Consider the following 26,692-nt stretch of genomic DNA (forward strand, 5'->3'; position numbering starts at 1 on the left):
GTCATTTGTATTTTTTCACAGCATTTTCTTCAGTACTGTAGCAAAGTTTATGTGAAGAGAATAACAACTTTTATTTCTTTTAGTGAAGGAAAACATTATTTAAGAAGTTTTGAGAGACAGGCGAAATGTAAACAATGACACTTACACCATTTTCAAAAGCAAAATGTGTGTTGGTATTTTGAGTCACGTAGTCATACACACAATACATAGAACTGAATGGCCATATTAATTAATTTTGTTAGTATCTGTATTTTAAAGTTTTGAAGAAACAAATGTCGCCAATTTCTGTCCTGTATCTATAGTCAAATGGGAGGTTTAGAGGAAATATTTGCAACAGATATATTAGCCTTGCTGCGGTACAGAGAGCGAAGCCTATGCATGTATAGTGAATTCTATCCTTTAAGGAGGAAAGTCTAGATAAACGGACAGTGCATCTAAGGATGCCAGTCTGTTGGAGGGACAATATGTTCTTTTTATTCATATTTTTAGATGCCCATTTCTGGTGTCCCCCGCTGGAATATTGCTAAAAGCGGGGTAAAACTAAACTCACTCCCTCACTCATATTTTTAGAAATTATCACTAAACTATTATATATTGCCTCAGAGACTTGTGCAAGTCCACAGATACATTTGTGGGCATATTTTCACAGGATCATGCAATAGCCATCAGATGTCGCAATCGGTATGCAAAACAATGAACAAGTGCATACCAGTATTGTTGAAATGTTTTAGAGGTTATTATACATGTCAGATGAAACTTTTTATGTTAAAAAAATATAGACAACTGCTCAATACAATGAATTAGACACATCATTAGCTTACATTTAGCTTGTAAAAAAACCCAGTATAATCATGGGGATAAAATTTCAAATCAAAATGCACCAAAAAAAAGTATATTTGAGAATGAAAGCTTGAGTCAGCTGTTGAATTAAGAGTGATTTTAGCAGTGACTGACTGACTGACTGAGTTTGGTTTTACCATGTGGGAATTCTATAGCTTTTTACTGGCTTGAATCCATCATGAATACTATAGTTTTTATGGCTTGAAGCCCGTATCAGAGTATATGCTGGCTATATACTAACATCATTCAGAGCAATGAAGAGATATCCAATACAAGTCATGAATAATATGATTTGATATCAGTAATTATTCAGCTAGTTAATAGTTAATTATTTAGGTTGAATGCTGCATTGGAATCTGTATGTTTTACTATGTTATACACCACAACAGTGCTTCTATACATAGTTCAACACACAATCAGGGAGTTAGTTGTGAATTCTGGAGAATTTTTTTTGTACTTGTGCAGATGTGATTTTAAAACTAACAAGTACCATTACTGAATATATTAAATTTTGAAAATAATGTGTATCATAATAATTTTACTCCCCCCTCCCTAATTTCCTTTTGATATTTAACTACAGTTATCATGTGTATTTTTCTAGATTATAGAAACATTGTTAACTTTTACTGTTTTTGTTTTTACCAAACATGACTGAAGGAAACTTAATCCCTTCCGAGTGTTTGTGTCCCCGTTTCTGATGTCCTCAACATCAGTGGGCTCTTTCAGGACAAGCGTGACGAACACATGTCACAAACACGGCAATAATATCTGGGAGAATTTCATGGAATACTGATTATCCAGTAGGTAATATGCCAGTGGTGTGATTTGTAATAAACGTCTCTAAACCCTCATAATGAAGTGCCACGCCATGACTGCTGTTATGTTTTTGGGGCAATTGATGATCTTACTCATGATCATTGATGGTCTTACTCATGATCATTCCGTGAGAAAATATAACAGATATGAATATCTCGCAAAGAGCACATGTTTGAATTAATAATTTCTCTCAAACTCTGACATTTATGATTAATTTCTTAATGTGATGATAAAATGAATGGCTTTTCTTGTGGACATAATTAGGAAGCACTATTTTTCTATTTATTGTACTGAGAGTTCTGACCCATGAAGATCCAGATTAGAGCTGGGCTTCAGTAACCCATGGTTGTTGTGAGGGGCGACTAACGGGATCAGGTGGTCAGGCTCGCTGGTCAGGTCATCGTAACTCGCTGACTCATGCTGTTGATCACTGCTCAAGACTTGATTATATGGTCATCGGTATAACGCGATCCGGTAGGAAATGATTTAGAAAACGTAGATCGATACTCATGGTCTGTTGATCACTGGATTGTCTGCTGTTTATTGACTTTTACATAAGATTATTTGACAGACATTACTGTATTTCATGTCTATGTTTTCTTGACACTAAGGAGTACTTACACCTGAGTGGGCTGACTATGTTTTCTTGACAAGTGGGCTGACACAATATTTATGTACATATCTCTGTTGAAAATATGGTGTCTCATTGTTTACATTTTGCCTGTTTGATGACAACTTTCATGTCTCAAAACTGTTTAAGCAATGTTTTCTATCACTGAAAGTAACAATGGTCATTATTCTTATTATGTAATCTTTGCTATAGTATTGATAAAAATGCTAAAACAAAATTCTCACCACCCGTTCTTGGGATTTTCTATAGTAACTATATGACTGGCTGCTGCCATGTTTGTTTGGCTATCAGAGGCCGCCATTGTTCAGTCCTCGCCGGAGTAGCACCAGCGTTGCATGCCCAAGGAACCAGACTAGTAAATGGATGCTATCGATGAGAGCATTTGCTTCCTTCAGTTATTATACAGAACAGCAAGGGATAGTTGACTTTCAATTGGGCTATTCTTTTTTATTTATTTTTTTAAAATAATATCTTACCGGTTGTGTTTCTGTTGGCAAAAGGTATGAAGCCAGTGGTTTTGTATTGGTTACAGTGATGACAAGTTACTCCAGTATCTCCTAATTTCTGCCCAGTTATTGACCATACTATCCAACACCCATATTCCCCATCCATTGTTTTCACCTGATCTCTGACACCCATATTCCCCATCCAATGTTTTCACCTGATCTCCAACACCCATATTCCCCATCCAATATTTTCACCTGATCTCCAACACCCATATTCCCCATCCATTGTTTTCACCTGATCTCCAACACCCATATTCCCCATCCATTGTTTTCACCTGATCTCCACACCCATATTCCCATGCATTGTTTTAACCTGATCTCCGACACCCATATTCCCATCCATTGTTTTCACCTGATCTCATACACCCATATTCCCATCCATTGTTTTCACCTGATCTCCGACACCCATATTTCCCCATTGTTTTCACCTGATCTCCCGACACCCATATTCCCATCCATTGTTTTCCTGATCTCCAACACCCATATTCCCATCCATTGTTTTCACCTGATCTCCGACACCCATATTCCCCATCCATTGTTTTCACCTGATCTCCGACACCCATATTCCCCATCCATTGTTTTCAACCTGATCTCCATACACCCATATTCCCATCCATTGTTTTCACCTGATCTCCAACACCCATATTCCCATCCATTGTTTTCACCTGATCTCCGACACCCATATTCCCCATCCATTGTTTTAACCTGATCTCCGACACCCATATTCCCATCCATTGTTTTCACCTGATCTCCACCCATATTCCCATCCATTGTTTTAACCTGATCTCCACCCATATTCCATCCATTGTTTTCACCTGATCTCCCATCCATTGTTTTGATCTCCACACCCATATTCCCATCCATTGTTTTCACCTGATCTCCAACACCCATATTCCCCATCCATTGTTTTCACCTGATCTCCGACACCCATATTCCCCATCCATTGTTTTAACCTGATCTCTGACACCCATATTCCCCATCCATTGTTTTCACCTGATCTCCAACACCCATATTCCCCATCCATTGTTTTCACCTGATCTCCGACACCCATATTCCCCATCCATTGTTTTAACCTGATCTCTGACACCCATATTCCCCATCCATTGTTTTCACCTGATCTCCAACACCCATATTCCCCATCCATTGTTTTCACCTGATCTCCAACACCCATATTCCCCATATATTGTCTGCATGAAACTGCTTCATTTCCATATCATCCCACCTTCCCATTGTCTGAGTGTTTCCATGGTAGTTCCAGTGATGGTGCTAGTTGGTTGTGGCGGCACGGGTGCCAGCTCACCTGTTGGGGACAGTGCGTCAAAGGTTCCTCATTCTCACTGTGGACTCAAGGCACATTTCTCCTCTAGGTGTTATCAACCTGAACGCGCCACCAGGTGGTGTGGCGGGGAAGGCGTCCAGTGTAACCCCAGGTGTGAGGGGCGCCCAGTCCACCATCCTAGCTGGGGTAGCAGGAAGTCTGGTGAAGGGTAATATTGGTTTCTTGGCCTGGTGCATGATGGGTAGAAAAGTCAGTGTGTCTAGAAGACCTTAATAAAAGTCTTTGCATGTGATTCCTGAATTCTGATAGACTACCAAGCATTTGTTTATTTCTCTTTGTTTTCGTGCTGTGTTTGCATGCGTTCATCTACTAACATACCCTGTTCTTTATAATCATGCTGTACAGAGTTCAGTACCTTTGCTGCCAGGATCTGCAGAGTAACTTTGATTATTATCCTGGGAGTGTCAGCAGTAAACCCGTTCACCAAACTAGTAAACGTCTGTAAGCTGCATCACTTTCCCCCCTTTATTCAGTGTCCCGTGAAGGTCCGGGTTAGAATGAATCTTCAGGAACCCATGCTTGTCGTAAGAGGCCACTAACGGGATCAAGTGGTCAGGCCCACTGGCTTGGTTGACACATGCTATAGGTTCCCAATAGCGCAGATCGATGCTCATGCTGTTGATCACTGGATTGTCAGGTCCAGACTTGATTATTTACAGAACGCCGCCATATAGCTGGAATATTGCTGAGTACGGCGCGTAAAACTAAATTCACTCCTTTATTCAGTCTGTGATGCAGGTCTCTGTTGAAACCCACAAACATAGGCATGGTGTTGCCGGGATTTACTTGCCACAAATGCCGTTAAAAATCCTTAACTAGAATTGAAAAGCACCTAACTCATGCTGATATATGTAAACAATAATTAATTTTACTAGTTTGTGGACATAAATTTTATTTTACTGAAAACTGGAACAGTCAAAAGGAAGAGTTTCTAGTGCTTTGTCTTATGTTGTTGAATTGAATACAGTCTCAAAATAGAATGTTTAAAGTCCAAGATACAAAGCCCAGATGTTCCTGGCATAATGAAGGGTTGCACTGTGGCACCGTAGCTGACTGAGCCGTCTGTGCCAGTAGATGGACTTGTCGTTCTGGAATGCAATGCCTTCCAACAATTAATGGTGCTCTCTGCATCCATGACAACAGGTCTTTCCCTGATTTTAATTTCTGGACAGTTGGTCTTCTTTTGTCAAATCTGTGTTTGAGTGTTTCTATCAAGACCTTGTGTAGTTAAATGATAGCCTAATGAAATAGTATATCGTGTTGTGTTCGTCTGTTATGGCTGCATGCATCAGTGCATCGTAGACACATCACTGGTTTGAGTGCACTATGTTCTCCTTCCCCATTAATACATGCAGAGGCAGGGCTCCAGATAAGGGGCGTATGTACGGATAAAAAATATGCACGGTACGGTAGGAAATGATTTAGAAAACGTAGCAGATACGCACCACAGCAATGGTGCGCGGTCTTAGAATCATTTACAGACGTATTTATCTGAAAAGGTCTTGCTTTATTGTTTATTGACCTGTTTACACAAGAGCAGCAATGTTGTGGTGCATATATGTAACGAAACACAAGATTACTGATACTCCATTAAATTCCATTCAGTACTCTAAATGTACACTTAAGGTTTTCCAGTACTCCTATATTGAGAAAATGAAGAGTACATACTCCTGATGTTGAAAAATTATCTGGAGCCCTGCAGAGGCCCAGATAAGCTGCGTATCGGGTAAAATACGCATAGAATTACGCATTGAAAAATAATTGTTGCATACCAATTATGCATTTAAAAAGGTAGATACGCAAAAACAATGCGTACGGAATATATTTATAAAATTCGCTTGCATAATGAAAAAGACATTGATTGCTATCAAGTTGCACTGTTAGTATAGGACAAGTGTTGTATAGTCAGTATAGGATGAGTGATTTTTTATGAAATCATTTCCATTATATTTAAGATGGTTTTGATTAGGTATGACATAAGGCAGAACATACCTGCTTAGTAAACTTGCTCAATGACATAATACTTAGGTGAGTAAAGTGACTGAAATACGCACATATTTGAAAGCAGTGGGTAACGGAAAATGAAATACCCACTCAACATTCATAATACCCACTCCAAATAAATACAGTGGGTACAGTACCTACATGAGCTAAATCTTATCTGGAGCTCTGTACATGTGATATGTGAGAGTATTTTTAACTACAGAATGAGATACTACTTACCGAAGTGAATTGAGCCCTCATGGATGGATGAATATTGTGTGACTTTATTGCCTGATGTCAAAGTATTGTGTTCAGCAGACGTCACTATATGACACCTCTTGCACAATAGATATTGCTGTTTGTGTGATGTAAACTAAGTGCTCGCAGGGGGCTGAGTCGTCTATAAGCACCTCAAATAGCTGTGTAGGGTTGTGTCACTAAAACATAAACCTATGCAGGGGTGGAAATAGTCTGTCTCACAGTCCCTGAACCACATTATTTTCCCCACTGCCAAGCCCTCTCAGTAGTGCTAAAGCCCTAAATAAAGCAAGTCTAGATTTCCTCAGGTTCTGAATCTCTGGTCTCCCTGGGGCTCCTTTTCAATTTAAATGGGCTTGTCTAGGGTGGAAAAAACTTTAAAATTGCTAGTGTACTCCGGTACAGTGGTACATGTAAAATCACTTGCCCTGATAATTTTTCCACTATACCGGCCGTTTTCTTGTTGATTTTTTAAATAAATAACATAATTAACATTGGAAAGTCAACTGGACACCGGTACAGTGTGATATACAAGTTTGCTTGCCCGACAGAAAAAGACACTGGACTCGGGCGTCGGGCAATGGGTTATTTCCACCTCTGCTATGATTTTAGGTTCAGATTTATGTTTGTGTGTTTCACCAAAGCAGGAAATGTTCATACCTTCCTTCTATCTCTCCTACATTAAGCACACATGAGATGTTATTACTGGAATACTATTAAAAGCACCAAACTAACCCATTCAATAGCAGAGTGCACATTAGCCTGGTTTTTTGCTTGGTTATAAAATGCTGAAGTACACTGCAATTTGTATTTGTGTTAGAAGAATGTTATGTATTGATGATGCTTAAAATGTTGTAATCTTAAAATAATGTTACATACTGATCACACCTGATGACTATTTTGTATTGGAAAATGGGGGACATCTGAAATTGCATTTCATCAAGGGGAAGTCACAGTATTGAAGCAAAACATGTTCTATTAAATCTGAAGTCAACCATCCGCCATGTAGTCTCCTGTGTCAAAAGACAAGAATATTGTTCAATCCATACCACTTACAGGCTTATATGTCAGGTGTTCTGACGCTTTCTGTCAGTAGTCCTGCTCCAAAACAATATCTGCCTTCTGAGCACTCAGTAAATGATCTTGTGTGCATTTGGAATAGATATCAGAATACTGATACAGACACACTGTGATTATAAAGTGACCAATCAAATCTGGGCAAAAAAGGTCAGGTTGAATATATGTTAATGTGAGCTTCTGTACCTTGGCCCAAATTAGGCCTAAAAAAAAGAAGCTTGTGGTTCCGATTTCCCGACCGACCCTAAATATTCCCGCTGAGCCTAACAATTTTACTCATCACATAATAAATTAAATTTATTTTCTGACACATGAGTAATGTAAAAATATTTTGCCAAAAAAACCCAAACCCCTACCTACCTACCCTAGTTCTGAAATGTAGGAAATCGGAACCACAACATTTATTTTTTGGGGCCTTAGAATGTTTGCTATTACCTTACACCATTGTTTGCTTTCATGAAAGAGACCTGAGATCAGTTTTCTACTGCTAACCATGCAACACAAGTAACTTCTCATAGCTACAGCTTTACCCGTGAAGATCCAGGTTAGAATTGGTCTTCAGTAACCCATGTTTGTTGTAAGAGGCGACTAACGGGATCGGGTTGTCGGACACGCTGACTGGATTGACACATGTCATTGTATCCCAATTGCGTAGATTGATGCTCATGCTGTTGAGCCGTGGATTGTCTGGTTCAAACTCGATTAGTTACAGACTGCCGCCATATAGCTGGAATATTGCTGAGTGCGGCGTAAATTTCAGCTCAGTCACTAGCTACAGCTTTTATTGCTCAGATGGTAGGAAATAACCACGATTATGAAATCACATGTGTTCTGGTGCACAGACCACTTAACATGTGTATTGTTTACCTCGTCCAGACACACGTGTTGACAGCTGTGGAATCTTGTAGGGTTGGAATGATGTCGTGTCTATGATGGCAGTCATAGTTGGTGCATTTTTTCCAAAAAGCTGAAAGATAAGGAAATGATCAGTACTAAAAGATTCTTACACTCGCATGTGTATCATACTGACACTAAATAAGCATGAAACATGTTTGCATACTAATCCTTATATATTACATGCTGCTAAGTAATCATGTAGTCTAAACAGTTACCATCATTGTTGATATGTGTCATATTACCTATTGTTAAGCAGTAAAGATAAACACATTATTCATCTGTGCTTCTTTTTGCAGGCCGAGGAGCTCGCATGCCCTTGAAAAGCCACTCGCAGCAGGCAGGAGGAGTGCTTGCTACCAGTATGCCCTTAAAGGGACACCCTCAACAAGCATCCAGCTCACCCATGGTAACAAGTCACACACAGCTCAAGATTCCTAACCCCTCTACATTCCCCATGCGAGGCCCCACTCCCATTCTCTCCCCCAGCCAGGCGCTCCCTGCAGGAGCCACCTTGACCGTGACTCTACCTGCCCGTACGTCTGTGCCGCTCCAGACAGTGGCTACAATAGGGCAGCCCATCATGACTGCGGGAATGACTGTCAAGGCACTCTCTCAGGACGGCTCCAGTCACTCAGCACCAGGTCATTCCATTCCATTACAGCACATGTCAGCTCTTCCTCGACAACCCAGTGCAGCTCGTTCTCCACATCAGCAGGTCACGATACACCCAATAACACTGTTACCACGACAACCACTGCACACACAGAGACAGCAGCTATTACAACGCCCAACCCGATTTGCCCAGCAGCCGATAAACATGCAGAATGCCCGACTTCCAGCCTCTCATCCCAGCTTGCGTCCAGTGTCGGCACCACAGCTTACCTTCCAGATTGCACCAGGAGCATCTCAGGCAGCACAAGGACTAGGTCCAGGTCAACAGCTGCTGCAACAAAGGCCACAGTTACTTGCTCAGGCTCGGCCACAGCTGGTGATTCAAACCGCTCGACCTCTGGTGCCCAGCACCCAGGTGACCAGCCCCATGCTGCACTCGCCTCTTCTCCTGAAAGACCCCATGCAGCAGGCAATGGTTCACACCCCGATAATTCTGAAGGACCCGCCACCATACCCGGGGCTGAAGACAGACGGCATGACATCCATGGTGCTGCAGACCCAGCAGGGCATGTCTGGCGGGGTCATCATGGCCTCTGATCCAAATAGCCGACCCCAAAATGTCATTGTGCCACCCCCTATAGTGTCTTCCTTGGAAGCAGAAAGTGCTGGAAAGCCTGCAACAGCAGTGGGAGCTGCTCCTGCTGCTGATGCAGGGCATGGGGAATCAAGGACAACCATGGAAGCCACCGAGACAAAGAAGGGGGGACGAGATGGAACTGGAACACATAGAGGTCCAGAGGCACACCGAGCAATGGAGGCACACAAGGGTCCTGAGGCAGCTGGGGATGAGAGCAAGGTGAAGGATGTTGGCAGTCAGCCAAGGAATCTGTCCAATGAGCAGAAACAGCCCGGTGTGAGGAATCATTCCGGTGAAGTGAATCAGTCTGGTGTCAAGAGTCAGTCCAATGACCATGGTCAGACGGAGGCAGCTAAGGGTACACATGGAGATGACAAAGTGACAGAGGAACCTGCTGACCCAATGGATGCCATGGTGTGGGAGGATGGAGTAGCCACACTGCCTGGCAGCGACTTCAAGGTGAGCTTGCCCATCTGGGAACTCAAGTGTTGAACTGTTATCTCTGTTAGATCAACGTCAGGTGTAATGAATGTGGTTTTAGGCTTTACTTGAAGATCATTCCAGTTATATTTTTTGTTGACATGAAAGGTCAAGGTCATTGCTTATATCAAAGTAGTGAAAAAGCTTGTGACCTTATGACCTCTTTGTTGTGAAGGTCATCAGTGGACACAGTTTGGACCATCACCAGATATGAGAAAAATAGTGTTTTTTGTCAACTATTAACCTTTTACTTACAAATTATATATTATGAACACAATAAGCACTTTTCTGTGTACCTTGTGTGATGACACCAGACTTGGATAGAATGCTACAGATGTCTTTGTGGTTGTAGTTCAAGATAAACGAGTTCGGTGCTATGGAGTTGATCACAGATGATGCTGCTGACATCGAGGGTGCAAGAAACTCGGCAGCCATTACCAACAACAATCACTTATCTGCAGGTTGGTCATTCACATTACACACCTGATACAATGTCTGCCAGAACTCTGTGCCAGTCACTTGAGTACCTGTCAGTACACACCGGGGTATCTGTCAGGACACACCGGGGTATCTGTCAGGTCACACTCGAAAGTACCTGTCAGTACACACACTCTGTCAGTACACACTGGGGTATCTGTCAGGACACACACTGGGACACACACTATCTGTCAGGATGCAGGACACACCAGGGTATCTGTCAGGACACACTGGAGTATGGGGTATCTGTCAGGGACACACACGGGGTATCTGTCAGGTCACACAGGGTATCTGTCAGGACACACTGGGTATCTGTCAGGACACACTGGGGTATCTGTCAGGACACACTGGGGTATCTGTCAGGACACACTGGGGTATCTGTCAGGACACACAGGGGTATCTGTCAGGACACACTGGGTATCTGTCAGGGATATCTGTCAGGACACACTGGGGTATCTGTCAGGACACACCAGGGTATCTGTCAGGACACACTGGGGTATCTGTCAGGACACACTGGGGTATCTGTCAGGACACACACACAGGGGTATCTGTCAGGATCACACACACACAGGAGTATCTGTCAGGACACACTGGGGTATCTGTCAGACACACCACACACTGGGGTATAGCTGTCAGGTAACACACACAGGGTTATCTGTCAGGTACACACACTGGGGGTATCTGTCAGGACACACATCTGTCAGGACACATATCTGTCAGGTCACACACACAGGTTATCTGTCAGGTAACACACTGGGTTTTCTGTCAGGACACACACTGGGGTATCTGTCAAGAGACGCACTATATCTGTCAGGACACACGGGGTATATTTCAAGACACACACCGGGGTATATTTCAAACACACACACACCGGGGTATCTGTCAAGAGATGCACTGTATCTGTCAGGACACACACCAGGTTATCTATGATGTGCCGGGGATGAACTGTCTGCGTCTGGTTACAGCTCCTGCAGATAGTGACCAAGGGCAGCAGCAGCAGCAGAGTGATCCTCCTCGACCTGACAACACCAAGCCCTGTGACAACAGCATCGCTGATGTCGACACTACAACCACAGTGTATGCCACTTCAGACCTAGTCCATTTGGGACCTTTTGATTTTTACCTTTGCATGATAAATAAAACAAATACTCATAGGTAAAGTGTATATTTGATAGAATGACATTATGTTATACCCTGAAGAAAAGTAGAGTAGTATGTTTCCTAGTCCTTTTTTGTGTATAACATATTACACTCATTTCATTGTTACAGGAAAGATCTTACCTAAAGACTGGTCTGTCATGCTTGTAGGTCAATACTTGTTAAGTGGTAACACCTTATGTAATCACAATAGATAGATGAATTGTGTGATTTAGGTTGATTGTTGATATTTCAGAGTGAAGGTTGAACCAGGGACGGAGACTGGAAGTGAAGTGGTTGCAGTGAAGGAGCGAGTCGGTCCCGGACGACCAAGGTTGTTGTTGGGTATGAAGAAGAAGAAACGCAAATTAGTGATGGGAGAAGATGGTCGCCCAAAACTGAAGATCAGCATTCCTGGAAGTGAAGAAGATGGTTTGAACAAACTTCCCTCAATGCAAGGTGTGTTATTATCTCAGTTTTCGTCGACGGGGTGGAGGGGTGCCTGGGGGTTAAAGCATTCGCTCGCCACTGCAAAGACCCAGGTTCGATTCCCCGCATGGTTACAATGAGTGAAGCCCATTTCTGGTGTCTCCCGCCGTGATATTGCTGGAATATTGCTAAAAATGGTTTAAAACTGAACTAAACTCACTCACTCACTCACGGATATTAGAAATACAGTGGAATCTGTATGAACCTGGGATGTGTAGGACCAATGTTTGAGTTGCTGAGGCATAGGTTCTTGTTAGTGATGATGGGACAACTATGATCGGTTAGTCCGTTTCATGTTTCAGTCTTGAATCAGGAGTCCAGATTTTAGTTTTAGATCAAATAATATCGTAAATTCTAGACTGTAAATTTAGTCCAGTGATGACCATGGTCCAGATTATAAGGATCTAATCTTGATAGATTCAACTTTATGAAATCTTGTTCCATGAATGATAGGAACTGTCTACTTCTGTTGCAGGTCGCAAGTCACGGACATTTTCCTGGAGCCAGTACCTCGAAGAGGAGCATGCTGTGGAGGCATCTGCCAAACTCTTCAAGAATGTGAGTTTCTTGTCATTAGTTTCCTCTGTGTTTGGCAAACAATAGATTCATGTGTGAACTGTAATGTGTAATCAACCTGTGAAGATCCAGGATAGAATTGGTCTTCAGCAACCCATTCTTGTTGTAAGAGGCAACTAACGGGATCGGGTGGTCAGTCTCACTGACTTGGTTGAAACATGTCATCATATACCAATTGCATAGAAAGATGCTCATGTTGTTGATCACTGGATTGTCTGGTCCAGATTCAATTATTTACAGATCGCTGCCACATAGCTGGAATATTGCTGAGTGCAGCACTGAACAACAAACCAAGCAGACAAATCCACTATGTAATCCCAGTGTGTACTAGGGTGTGTCCCAGTGTGTACTAGGGTGTGTCCCAGTGTGTACTAGAGTGTGGTTCCTGTATGCAGTGGGTAATTTCTGCATGAAATGTAGTGTGTCATTGCTGTATGTAGTAGTGTTGGGAATTGGTTAAAATCTCATAATTGATGATTGGTTCATTTCTACCCATCAATCAATGAAAATAATTGGTTAGCGTCATTTATGAAATTTGTTAATGCACATAAAAATAAGGGAAAAAACCATGTAGTTATTTGGGGTTTTTTGGCAAAATTTCATATCTTTAAAGGATGACTAGTGTGTTAGGAACATAAATTTCTTGGAATCTTTAAGATAAATTCAGTCATGACTTGAAACGACCTTGTAGTGCTTACGAAATATAACAGACAAAACCAACCATGTGAAAAATATTGTTAATGAAAACAAGTGTTCCAGAATTGTTTGTGTTCGACTATGAGAAATTATGATCGATTGCTTGGTCGTTTAGTCACTACGACCAATCTTCGATTATTTCAATTAATCGGACCACCACTAGTATGTAGTGTAGTATTTCCTGTAGTGTCTTGTTCATGTATGAACTGTAGTGAGTAGCTCATGTGAGTGCTGTAGTATGAAACACATGTGGGTGTTGCTGTGCTTGGTTCATGTCTGTAGTGGTGGTGGGTTAGCCTAGTGGGTAAAGCGTTCGCTCATCACGCTGAAGAATAGGGTTCGATTCCCTTCATGGGTACAATGTGTGAAGCCCATTTCTGGTGTCCCCGCCATGATATTGCTGGAATATTGCTAAAAGCGGCATAAAACTAAACTCACTCACTCACTCATGTGTGTAGTTCATGTGGGTGCAACCCGTGAAGATCCGGGGTAGGATAGGTCTTCAGCAACCCATGTGCTTGCCATAAAAGGCGACTATGCTTGTTGTAAGAGGCGACTAACGGGATCGGGTGGTCAGGCTCGCTGACTTGGTTGACACATGTCATCGGTTCCCAATTACGCAGATCGATGCTCATGCTGTTGATCACTGGATTGTCTGGTCCAGACTCGATTATTTACAGACTGCTGCCATATAGCTGGGATATTGCTGAGTGCGGCGTAAAACTCCAACTCACTCACTCACTCACTCCTCAACAGATGGGTGCTGTTTTGCGTAGTGCATGTGTGTAATGTAATGTGCATTTCCTGTAGTGGGCAAGTTGCTATGTGTGCCACAGTCCATATTTCATATGTTCACTGTAGTCTCACAGCCTGTTTCCTGCAACAGATTATCTTGATGAAATTAGGGTAATTGGGTAATCGGTTAATATATGATTAATAAAATCAGTGTTGTTTTAGTGACCTAATTCAAACTAGCTAGGCCAGACTGTTACATCCCGTTTTCTTACAATGTGTTGCAGCCATTTCCAGCCAGCCAGAAGCCTGGGTTCAAGGTGGGGATGAAGCTGGAAGGCATCGACCCCCGCCACCAGTCGCTCTACTGCGTGTTGTCAGTAGCTGAGCTGCAGGGACATCGCATACGACTACACTTTGATGGCTACTCCGAGTGCTATGACTTCTGGGCCATGGCCGACTGCCCCTTCCTCTTCCCCACTGGCTGGTGTGAGAAGAACGGCAAAACCCTCCAGCCCCCTAAAAGTGAGAATTCATCCTTTATAGTGAAATTGTCACTTTCCATTTTCATTCAGCCACTTATTTGTAGGTTATTGTAGAATTTTGATTTTAAAGTACTATGTATTATAGACTTTAGGCCACCAAAACCGAAAGTCTTTATTGCCTTGTATGTTTATATTCACTGCTGTTATAGATTATGCACCTGAGGGGTTTCCTGGAACATGTATCTGAAAATGTCAAGAGCGCCAGCAGCACCTAAGTCCCTCTTCATCAACCTGCCTACAACAGTAAGTGTACATACTGAAGGGCTTGTACCCTGCTCTGTGGGTTCTAGATTTGAAAGAGGACAAGCATAGTTAGGTCCTGACTACTTCGAACAGTTGGATACCTCTCTCTTTAATTCAGCTTGATTATCTTTTTGTGCCTGTTTGATGTAGGCATTCAATGCATGGTTACAATTGAACATTTGTCAGATACCTCTGTTGATGTTCTGTCAGATGCCCCTGTTTAATCTTCTCCCATTTGTTCTTCTATCCTATGCCGCAATTTGATTGATGCTTCTGTCTGTACATCTGTTTGTCTGTTCCTCTGTTCTTCAGTCTGTTCTTCTGTTCTTTTGATCTTCTGTCTTCTGTCAGTTCTCTGTTCTTCTGTCTGTTCTTCAGTGTTCTGTGTTCTTCAGTCTGTTCTTCAGTCTGTTCCTCAGTTTCTTCAGTCTGTTCTTCAGTGTGTTCCTCTGTTCTTCTGTCTGTTCCTCTGTTTGTTCTTCTGTCTGACATCTCTGTTTCTTATGCCTGACACTTCTGTATGTACATCTGTTTATACCTCTGTCACATGTCGTCAGTTCCCAATTGCGCAGACCGATGCTGTTGATCACTGGATTGTCTGGTCCAGACTCGATTATTTACAGACCGCCGCCATATAGCTGGAATATTGCAATGACATGCTACAGTTCCAGAGAAAGATACATCAGTGTCATTTGTAGAAATAGTAGTTCTGTGTCATGGAACTGCATTTGTTTCACTAACTGTTAGGTTGGTCTTCAATGCGGCATAAAACTAAACTCACTCACTCACTCACTATACGTCAACTGATCTGTGTTGCCAGATGGTGACAGACCAGCTGGGGGAGAAAGTGCAGATCCACATGAAACTGGAGGCAGCTGGACTACTGGTGTGACAACTTCCCCTGTCATACACCCTGCCGGCTGGTGACAGAACAGCGCTGGGGAGAAAGTGCTGGTCGGCTTGGGAAGATCCAACACCCTGGTGAGGGATGACCAGGTTGGAGTTACATGACTGGAGTGTGACAGGTTGGAGTTACCTGTCAAGATGACCAACACCCTGCATGAGTAGAATTCCAGGTTGGAGTTACCTGTCAAGATGACCAACACCCTGCATGAGTAGAATTCCAGGTTGGAGTTACCTGTCAAGATGACCAACACCCTGCATGAGTAGAATTCCAGATCCGGGTTAGAATTGGTCTTCAGCAACCCATGCTTGTCGTAAAAGGCGATTCACAGGATTAGGTGGCCAGGCCCACTGACTTGGTTGACATGTCTTCATGTCCCAACTGCGTAGATAGATGTTCATGCTGTTGAGCACTGGGTTATCTGGTCCAGACTCGATTATTTACAGACCACCGTCATATAGCTGGAATATTGCAATGACATGCTACAGTTCCAGAGAAAGATACATCAGTGTCATTTGTAGAAATAGTAGTTCTGTGTCATGGAACTGCATTTGTTTCACTAACTGTTAGTTTAGTCTTCAATGTAAAATCCAATGCAATCAGATCTCCTGTATGCAGACTTGACCTTGCTGAAATAGCTGATATAACAGAAAGCATGTTTTACTCACTTATTCTGACTTGACCATTTTGCTGGCAGACACGAAGGACATAGAGAAGTTCACCTGGGAGGACTACCTGCAACAGTCCAAGTCTTCAGCAGTCCCAGCTAGGGCCTTCAAACCAGTAAGCTACACCAGGCTTCAAAGTTCATTGTGTTAAGAGTCCCAGAGACATAATTAGAGTCATTATGGCACAGTTATAGTAAGCTCCTAGTGCCTGAATGTCACATTTAGATTACACAATGTTTTAAATAATTTTAACCTCTGTGCCGACTATTTGTGTCAGTGGATAAATGGTTCCCCAGGTATTTGATACTACATTGGGTACAGTACACTGCTCCACTGCATCCTGTGATGATGGTAAGACCTGGTTTGGTGTAACCTGCTGATGTTTTTGCAGCGTCCCCAGGTTGGGTTTGAGCCCGCCATGAAGGTAGAAGTAGTGGACCGTCGCAATCCAAGACTGATGCGTGTTGCTACTATAGCCGAGGCAGAAAACTATCAGGTCAGGATCCATTTTGATGGCTGGTCCGACGTCTACGACTACTACTTGGAAGACGACAGCCCGGAGATTCGCCCTGTTGGCTGGTGCCGCAAGACGGGACATGTCCTTGAACCGCCACTCAGTAAGTCATATAGTTGTTCTGGGCTGCTCAGTAGTAACATAGTCTGTGGTTAAAGCATTGAGGGAGTCAAGTGGTGGGTACAATGGCCTCTGAGAGTGTCATGTATTGCTGTATTCTAAAAGTCTCAGTCAGTCTGAGTCAGTCAGTCATATAGTCTGGAGCCATTGGTGAGTCAAGTAGTCTTGGCCTCTGAGAGTGTCATGGTAGTCTGTCTGGTCGGCTGAGTAAGTTATATAGTCTGAGCCATTGAGGGAGTCAAGTAGTCTTGGCCTCTGAGAGTGTCATGTAGGTAGTCTGTCTGGTCGGCTGAGTAAGTTTATATAGTCTGAACCATTGAGGGATTCAAGTAGTCTTGGCCTCTGAGAGTGTCATGTGGGTAGTCTGTCTGGTCGGCTGAGTAAGTTATATAGTCTGAGCCATTGAGGGAGTCAAGTAGTCTTGGCCTCTGAGAGTGTCATGTAGGTAGTCTGTCTGGTCGGCTGAGTAAGTTATATAGTCTGAGCCATTGAGGGAGTCACGTAGTCTTGGCCTCTGAGAGTGTCATGTAGGTAGTCTGTCTGGTAGGCTGAGTAAGTTATATAGTCTGAACCATTGAGGGAGTCACGTAGTCTTGGCCCCTGAGTGTGTCATGTAGGTAGTCTGTCTGGTCGGCTGAGTAAGTTATATAGTCTGAGCCATTGAGGGAGTCACGTAGCTTGTCACAGCGATGATGTCACATAGTCTGGGAATCGTATCGTTTGCATTCTTAATAGTTATTTATACGTCACCTTTTTCTCCATCAAGGTCCATCTGAGCTGGCATCTTCCCCCAGTCAAGGAGGGTGCCCCACCCCTGGCTGTAGGGGTGTCGGCCACATCAAGGGGGCCAAGTATGTCGGCCATCACAGGTAAGGGATGAATCTTGGTGTGACACAACCGTCATAGCTGGGCATGTTTGATCATATGTAGTGTATCGTTACATCAGTATCCTTACGTAGCTTGCTCATTATACACAAAACAATAACTGTCTTAAACCCATGTTTAGGTTATACATGAAGGGCCTTTGAGGTTAGTCAGTTTGTATAGTGAAAACGGCGATCGATGAATTTCACTTTAAACAAAAAGTAAATCAAATAAAGTGAAATTAAGACTGCTAATCCTCCAAAATTTGCCTTTAACTGAACATTTAAATCTCAGAATTTTATTCACTGATAACAGTTGTTTAACAAACGATCATACATTCAAATCGCTATTATTGGTTTGTATTACAAGGGGGTGAGCACAGTAGATGGAACAGTGAAACAAATGCACGTGCAGGGTTCGTGATGAGCGTTAACTTAGACAACTCTACTTGTTCTCGGTGTTTCATTTAATGTGCATACACCCTTATAATACAAACCAATAATAGCGATTTGAAACTATGATCGTTTGTTAAACAACTTTTATCCTAAGTTGAATAAAATTCTGAGATTTAAATGGTCAGTTGGCAAGGTAAAATTATGAGGATTAGCAATCTTAATTTCATCTTATTCGATTTACTTTTTTGTTTAAATTGACATTCATCGGTACGTTTTCAATGCAAACAGACTTCTAGTTCTTAACGTTGTTCAAGTTATGTTGTTACTAACATGGATGGAAATACTTTTGTGTTTTATGCTGTAAGGTGTTGTTTTCTGGGTCAGTATTCTCTCAGAAGTCGTAACTGAGTACACAGTGAATAGTACTGTGTACTATCATGCTGATGTGTCAAGTGGAACACCGTTTTTAAGTCATGGTTGAAAGTTTATGTTGAGTTTTTTTCTTGAAACAGATTTAGATTACTGGTCAGTGATCTCAAGGAGCCCTGGACTCCTATCATTTATTGATTAACATGATACCATGGCTGTAACTGATGCTTCCATTGTTCCAGTGCATTCGGCTGCCCATATTCTACCATGAACATGAACAAAGAGACCACATTGCAGGACCGCCTCGGCTCCACCCGGTCTGAGGACTCTCTACCCACTCCGCTGTCAGCCCGCAGCAAGCTGGACTACCCATCGTCCCCTGAGGCCAAGTGAGTTGCACCCTAGCACTACAATATCACCCCCTCACAAACATGTGACCCTTCAGCTCTCACTCTCTCTCTCTCTCTCTCTCTCTCTCTCTCTCTCTCTCTCTCTCTCTCTCTCTCTCTCTCTCTCTCTCTCTAAATCTCTCTCTCTAAATCTCTCTCTAAATCTCTAAATCTCGTGTTCATGTTTCAGGAAATGTCCTACACCAGGCTGTGATGGTTCGGGTCACATCACAGGCAAGTTCACTGCTCATCACAAGCTGTCTGGATGTCCTCTAGCAGAGAAGAACCTTCTCAAGTTTAGACAGAAAGAAGACAGTCCACCAAAGCCATATTTTGGTGCCAAACGGGGTCGAAAAAGGTACACTGGATACATACATAGAGATTCACACTCACCACTATCAGTTTCTGTTGTGTGTTGACATAGCCGTCTTGAGGTTGAGGGTTAGTTGTGGATAGAATTTCAGGAATTCAATATTGCTAAAAGCGGCATAAAACCCAACTCACTCACTCACTAATGATGGTCTGATTGTCATCAAGATTAAGATGTGTGTCGTGTTTCAGACACAAGTTCCTGAGATTCGGTGAGCGTGTAGAACGACAGTTCCGGGTCAAGGAGGAGATCAGTAAGTGTGGTCAAGTCAGAAGTTTCACAACAGTTAATTCAAGTATCACAGGGGACAGCGACATGTTTGTTCAGACGTATCGGAGAAAATATCACCGCCTCCGTGGTGTAGTGGTTAGAGCGTCCGCCCGAAGAGTGGAAGGTCGCGGGTTCGATCCCCGACCGCATCATACCAAACGACGTTAATATATGGTACTTTTTGGTCCCTGCCTGGCACTCGGCATTAATGGGTACAACAAGGACTGGTCGGCTCAGAGTCAGTATATTGTGTCTGAGTGGGGTATGCATGCGTCACTGCGGCATGGTATCTCAGTGGGCTAGCACTATAAAACCAGCTTCAGTCTGGGCTAGTACAAGCAGCAGTACATACACATACACACACATGCACGCCGTCATGTGAAGCTGAAATATTCTCAAGCACGATGATAAACCCAATTTCACCTCACCTGAGGAAAAATCAGGTTATTGAGATGTTTGAATGTTTATCAAGACATACTTTAGAGAAGGGACAGGCTAAAACATTATTTTAACTATCTCAGTGGGTATGCATGTTTTTCTGAAAATAAATTAAAAATCAGGGCTGAAGTGGTCTGCTTTGTGAAAAGGATCAACGGTATACCAATATCTCAAGTATCCAAATACAATAGATTACGCCACCAGAGGGTTCTTCAATTGACAGCTGTCCCAAAAAATATGTAGGGTGTGTTAATGATATATCGTGAGACAGCGACAGATGTGTTCTCCGCCCCTGGGAAGACAACAGCTGTGTATATGTTTGGTACAATATGTGAAGCCCATTTCTGGTGTCCCCTGCCGTGATATTGCTGGAATATTGTTAAAAGCGGCATAAAACTCGACTCACTCAATGTGTATATATGAGAATATTCGGGGTATAGGTTATGTATCACATATTTGGTGATGTGTCAGACATTTTCTCTCCCCTGGCTGTGTATATATGAGAATATTCTGTGGGGGTGGGGCGATATTAGTACAGGGGTGTATATTTGGTGATGTGTCAGACATTTTCTCCCCCTGGCTGTGTATATGTGAGAATATTCTGTGGGGTGGGGCGATAGGTTACAGGGGGTGTATATTTGGTGATGTGTCAGACATTTTCTCCCCTGGCTGTGTATATATGAGAATATTCTGTGGGGTGGGGCGATAGGTTACAGGTGTATATTTGGTGATGTGTCAGACATTTTCTCTCCCCCTGGCTGTGTATATATGAGAATATTCTGTGGGGTGGGGCGATAGGTTACAGGGGTGTATATTTGGTGATGTGTCAGACATTTTCTCCCCTGGCTGTGTATATATGAGAATATTCTGTGGGGGGTGGGGGGGCGATAGGTTACAGGGGTGTTTATTTGGTGATGTGTCAGACATTTTCTCCTTATAGGTTACAGGGGGTGTATATTTGGTGATGTGTCAGACATTTTCTCTCCCCTGGCTGTGTATATATGAGAATATTCTGTGGGGTGGGGGCGATAGGTTACAGGGGTGTATATTTGGTGATGTGTCAGACATTTTCTCTCCCCTGGCTGTGTATATATATGAGAATATTCTGTGGGGGTGGGGCGATATAGGTTACAGGGGTGTTTATTTGGTGATGTGTCAGACATTTTCTCTCCCCTGGCTGTGTATATATGAGAATATTCTGTGGGGTGGGGGGGCATTATAGGTTACAGGGGGTGTATATTTGGTGATGTGTCAGACATTTTCTCTCCCCCTGGCTGTGTATATATGAGAATATTGTGTGGGGTTGGGGGGTGTATAGGTTACAGGGGGTGTTTATTTGGTGATGTGTCAGACATTTTCTCTCCCCCTGGCTGTGTATATGTGAGACTATCGTGTCTGTATGGAGGATGTACATCCAGGACTTAACGACATGCTCTCTCCTCCAGAGGAAGACACAGAGGCTGTTCACCAGGAGATCCACCAGTCAGTCTTTATGTCGGCCATGGCTCCCAACCCTGCGCGTGACCTCCCTCTGTGCTGGGAACAGCACTCTAAGCTGTTGCCAGGCGTCGACAAGATCAGGGCTGGCACTGTATCCAAGTGGACCATCACAGAGGTGGCTGACTTTGTGCAGACACTCCCAGGCTGTGAGGAACAGGGCAAGGTCTTTCAGGAGGAGGTAACTCTAGCTTGATTTCATACATATGGGATGCACGTAGCATTAGTCAACCTGATAGTTTCCTTGTCTGGCTTGATAGTTGTATCCAAGAAGGGTGCTCATTTTTCTTGGCAAATTGATAACTCATCGAGATAGACAGTTAGTCATGGATATGATTTATCATACAAGATGTTTGATTCATCTCAGGAGATGGCTATTTAGTATACCAACTGGTTTCTCTATTAAAGCAGCTGGATTTTTTCTCATGACAGAGTTGCAGTAGGCAACTATTGTGTCTTGATCAAATTATGTCAAATTAACGTTTCAGTACTGTCGAAGTTAATTAAATGTGTTATCAATGCCACATTATCAATATTGTATCAATGAAACAATACTATCCCTTGACTTTCTCTGTTCCAGCAAATTGATGGAGAAGCGTTCCTTCTCTTGAATCAAACTGACATTGTGAAGATCATGAATATAAAGCTTGGTCCTGCTCTCAAGATCTTCAACAGCATACTTATGTTCAAAAGTGCCAACGAAGCGTGATGCAGATAGAAGCGACATAGTGCTAGGTTGCCCAACACATAGTGTAGCATAATATGCAGAGTGGATGTTGTCATAGTTCGATGATTGCATCATCGTGTAGAGGTCAAGGTCAACTGTGGCTGTATGTGTAGTGCACTGTGTAAAACACAGAACAGGGCCATGTCGTGCACTGTGCGACACGCGTGTGCCCGATGTTGTGATGTGGCAACAGTGTTGTAATGTGGTGCAAGGCATCATGTGGTGTACAGGAGATGCCTTTGTGTTTGGGATACGCAAAACTGACATTTATTACCAATGCAGGCCTCATGGTCTTTATGAATTGGAGAGGGCATAGGCCACAGAAGAAGAATTAAGATGGCGCAAGTGTTGTGCGACAGTTGGCAGCCATGATGACCTGTGTGTGTGTTAACTGACAGAATGTGACATGTCCCGTTCAGAAGAATCAAGATGGCACAAGTATTGCGCGACATTGGCAGCCATGATAACCTGTGTACGTGTTAACTGACAGAATGTGACATGTCCCGTTCAGAAGAATCAAGATGGCACAAGTATTGCGCGACATTGGCAGCCATGATAACCTGTGTGTGTGTGTTAACTGACAGAATGTGACATGTCCCGTTCTGACGGAATGTGTCAGTGAAAATCTGAGGTCGTGATGATGTTTTTGCAACAATGTTTAAAATGGCAGCACGACTCCCAGTGATAACTCCCTGCATAATGAGTACAGATGGTGACTTGGTGCTGTCTAAGACATAATACTGCAACCATACTCCTGCTGTGTAGGAGTGTATAAGTGATAGAACCAGTCCTTGTGTGGTGTCTTCTGGTGATACAGGTGATAGAGTTTATGCATTCTTGTTCTCATAGAGTCTGAGACACTGTTACAGCTTGTTGTTTGATTACACTGCATGTGTAAGTAAAATGTGAATGCATGTTAGCAAAATGTGCACCTTGTTTCCTTTCGTTGCACTTCTCACACTAACCTCTGGTCGTATTGATGACCCTAATATGTGAAAGAGTATAAAATGCTCTCAAAAGTATAATTCTAGAATTTATGGATGACCTCTCATCACTAGGCTGACCGCTAGAGATGACCTTGTTACAGAAGGTTGACCTGTAGAGGTCATCATGATCCAGTGGGCACACCCCTAGATGTGACCTTGTTACTGAGGGCAGACACCCAAGAGGTGACCTTGTTGCATAAGGTTGATCTGTAGAGGTCATCTTCCAACAGTAGGCAGACTCCAGAGGTGATGTAGGTTGACCCTTTGAGGTGACCTTGCTTAAGTAGGCTGACCACTAGAAGTGATAGTACTACCAAGATGATCTCGAATGTTCCATGATGTTCACCTCAGGAGATAACCATGATGCTTTTGACTGATCTCTGCAAGTGATCTGTTTCACAGGTTTACCACCAGAGGTGACCTTCATGTTTTAAAATTTCTCCCGAGGTGACCTTGGTATATCATCTAACTTCTAGGGGCTACCTTGATACTGCAGCTGATATGTAGAGGAGACGTTTGTACCTGAGTGAGTGTTGATGTATGACTTTGGTACATGAAATTGCTTGTAGTTTCATCTTGGTACCTCAGATTAGTAGTAGAGGATACATTGTCTACAGGTGACCTTGGTACCACAGCTTGCTTCCTCAGTTCCTCAGCTTAGTTGTCGAGGGGACTTTGGTACATTGTCTGACCTCTAGAACTGACCTTAGTATCTGAGGCTTACCTCTACAGGTGACCTTGGTACTTGAGCTTGCTTGTAGAGTTGATCTTGGTGCACCTCTAGAAATGATCATTGAACAGGAGGCTTTGTATGTTGAGTAATTCCTAGTGCCTTTATAAGAGGCGATCTGTGACCTAGCGGGATCATTGTGGGTGACAGCTCGGACGGCTGTGTAGAGGGTGGTCTGTTGATTGTTTCTTTAGCCCTGTGGGACTTTGTACTACTATTGTTTCTATTATTATTGTTATTGCCTTACTGGTATCTGCTGACAGCTCACAGTGCTCAATGGGGGATATGTTATTGAGGGTGCATGACATGCTAATGATACGGGAGGGGTTAGATACTAGTGAGACCCCTAGTGAGACCCGTAAGTGCTAGTAATATGGGTGGGGTACAAACACTAGTGATATGATATAGAACAAACTTTATGGATAACAACTTCTATTTATTCGTGAGTGCGACGTTTCGATACAGATTCTTGTACCGTTGTCAAGCATAATGGAACATGAAGAAGGGGGAAGTATATATATACTGGATGTAACAATGTAACAAAGAAAACAACATAATTAACATAATTATGTTGTTTACAGACACTAGTGATATGGGGGGGTACAGACACTAGTGATATGGGGGTACAGACACTAGTGATATGGGTGGGGTACAGACACTAGTGATATGGGGGACACAGATACTAGTGATATGGGTGGGGGTACAGACACTAGTGATATGGGTATATGGACACACTAGTGATATGGGGGTACAGACACTAGTGATATGGGGTACAGACACAAGTGATATGGGTGGGGTACAGACACTAGTGATATGGGGGTACAGACACTAGACATATGGTGATATGGGGGGTACAGACACTAGTGATATGGGGGTACAGACACTAGTGATATGGGGGATATAGTACAGACACTAGTGATATGGGGGGTACAGACACTAGTGATATGGGTGGGGGGTACAGACACTAGTGATATGGGTGGGTGGTACAGACACTAGTGATATGGGGGTACAGACACTAGTGATATGTGGGGGTACAGACAAGTGAATTGCTTGGGGTACAATCAGTGATGATAGTGACATCTGAGGGACTGAAGGTTCAGAAGGTTATATGGGTGGAGTTGGGTGCTCACACTAGTGATACGGGTGGGCTTCACAACATGCTGTTGATGTAGGTTGGGGAGGGGCAGGGTACACACCAGTGATGTGGGTACACTTACAAGATGCAGTTGATATTGGAAGCGTGGTGGGGACACCTAATGAAGTGGGTGGGATACATTGATAGGAATTGATGCATTGGGTGTACACCAGAGGGGTATGGGCATCAATAGAGAGGGATGGGTCTGGTGGGTGATGCTTTGTTATGTCTTACTGGAAGATGTTTCTTGAGGGGGTGAAATAACTTGTATTCAACACATTCATCTTTGTCTCAAATAAAAGATTTTTATTCACCATTTAGAGTTGTGTGTCATTAATTGAAAAATGGTTTCTAAATATCTTGGAAACAGATGTCAATGAAAACTGGATCAAAGGTGGTCAGAGTCCCGACATGGTTGTTGCCTATTGTTTTACCTGATGGCACTGAAAATATTTTACTAATATCAGTCACTTGAGTGTTTACTGACTACAGTCAAAAGGTTCATAATGGCTGACTGATAAAGAACAAAGCAGACTTAGACGCTTTCAAAACTGACTCCAAAGCTGAGGGGGGCGCTTATCTCGGGGTAGCCTAGTGGTTAAAGCTTTGCCTCGTCACGCCGAAGACCTGGGTTCGAATCCCCACATGGGTACAATGAGTGAAGCCCATTTCTGGTACACACACACACACACACACATATTGCTGTGAATATTATTGCTAAAAGCGGCATAAAACCAAACTCACTCAGTCAGTCAGTCAGCCAAAGCTGAGGTTTGTGTTTATCTCTTGATTGGATGTGTCATACATTCAGTATATTATGATCTACCCAGAACCATGGACAGGGACTATAATTCCTGCTCTGGACCAAGGACTATAACATGTGGTCTAGGATAACTATGATGCCTGTTCTAGACCAAGAACTGAAACACATGCGGTAAACAATAGACTAACATTGTCCCCACATGACAGTCTACAACGCATGCTATATAACTGACTACAACTGATATACCAGATTGTGGAATATATCCTTGGTCCCGAACAATAGACTACAACAGATATACGAGGTTGTGGCATAAAACACTGGTCCTGGGCCCTGTTCCAAAATGTGAACTTAGCACTAAGGCGACCGTAACTCATATACTTCAACAAGGACCTACATCAGTCGTGGTGCTAAGATCAATTTGAGGAACGGGGCCCTGAACAACAGACTAAAACACCTGCACTAAACAGGTGAAGTGAGGTGAGGTGCGGTGCAATTGGGTTTAACGTCGTTATTGAGAATATTTTGCTCATATGACGACGTGCATGCGTGTGTATGTGTAGGTGCGGCTGCTTGTACTAGCCC

General features: G+C 43.0%; 1 protein-coding gene across 1 annotated transcript in view; it reads left to right on the forward strand.

Annotated features, from left to right (window-relative positions):
* The window catches only part of LOC124274465, a 45,740-nt gene extending 20,077 nt beyond the window's left edge, over positions 1-25,663 (forward strand). The window contains exons 3-19 of the mRNA XM_046709826.1: positions 4,161-4,280; positions 8,644-10,055; positions 10,429-10,537; positions 11,519-11,630; positions 11,947-12,149; positions 12,655-12,737; positions 14,471-14,708; positions 14,892-14,971; positions 15,350-15,410; positions 16,573-16,658; positions 16,935-17,160; positions 17,944-18,046; positions 19,048-19,194; positions 19,385-19,552; positions 19,756-19,817; positions 21,718-21,950; positions 22,350-25,663. Of these exons, the coding sequence (XP_046565782.1) occupies positions 4,161-4,280; positions 8,644-10,055; positions 10,429-10,537; positions 11,519-11,630; positions 11,947-12,149; positions 12,655-12,737; positions 14,471-14,708; positions 14,892-14,971; positions 15,350-15,410; positions 16,573-16,658; positions 16,935-17,160; positions 17,944-18,046; positions 19,048-19,194; positions 19,385-19,552; positions 19,756-19,817; positions 21,718-21,950; positions 22,350-22,478 (3,572 nt within the window). The 3' untranslated portion in view covers positions 22,479-25,663. The remainder of the gene's footprint in view (positions 1-4,160; positions 4,281-8,643; positions 10,056-10,428; positions 10,538-11,518; positions 11,631-11,946; positions 12,150-12,654; positions 12,738-14,470; positions 14,709-14,891; positions 14,972-15,349; positions 15,411-16,572; positions 16,659-16,934; positions 17,161-17,943; positions 18,047-19,047; positions 19,195-19,384; positions 19,553-19,755; positions 19,818-21,717; positions 21,951-22,349) is intronic.
* Positions 25,664-26,692: the final 1,029 nt, after the last annotated feature.

This window comes from Haliotis rubra, unplaced genomic scaffold (genome assembly GCF_003918875.1).
Source record: "Haliotis rubra isolate DU_JTF1 unplaced genomic scaffold, ASM391887v1 Scf191, whole genome shotgun sequence".
NCBI lineage: Eukaryota > Metazoa > Mollusca > Gastropoda > Lepetellida > Haliotidae > Haliotis > Haliotis rubra.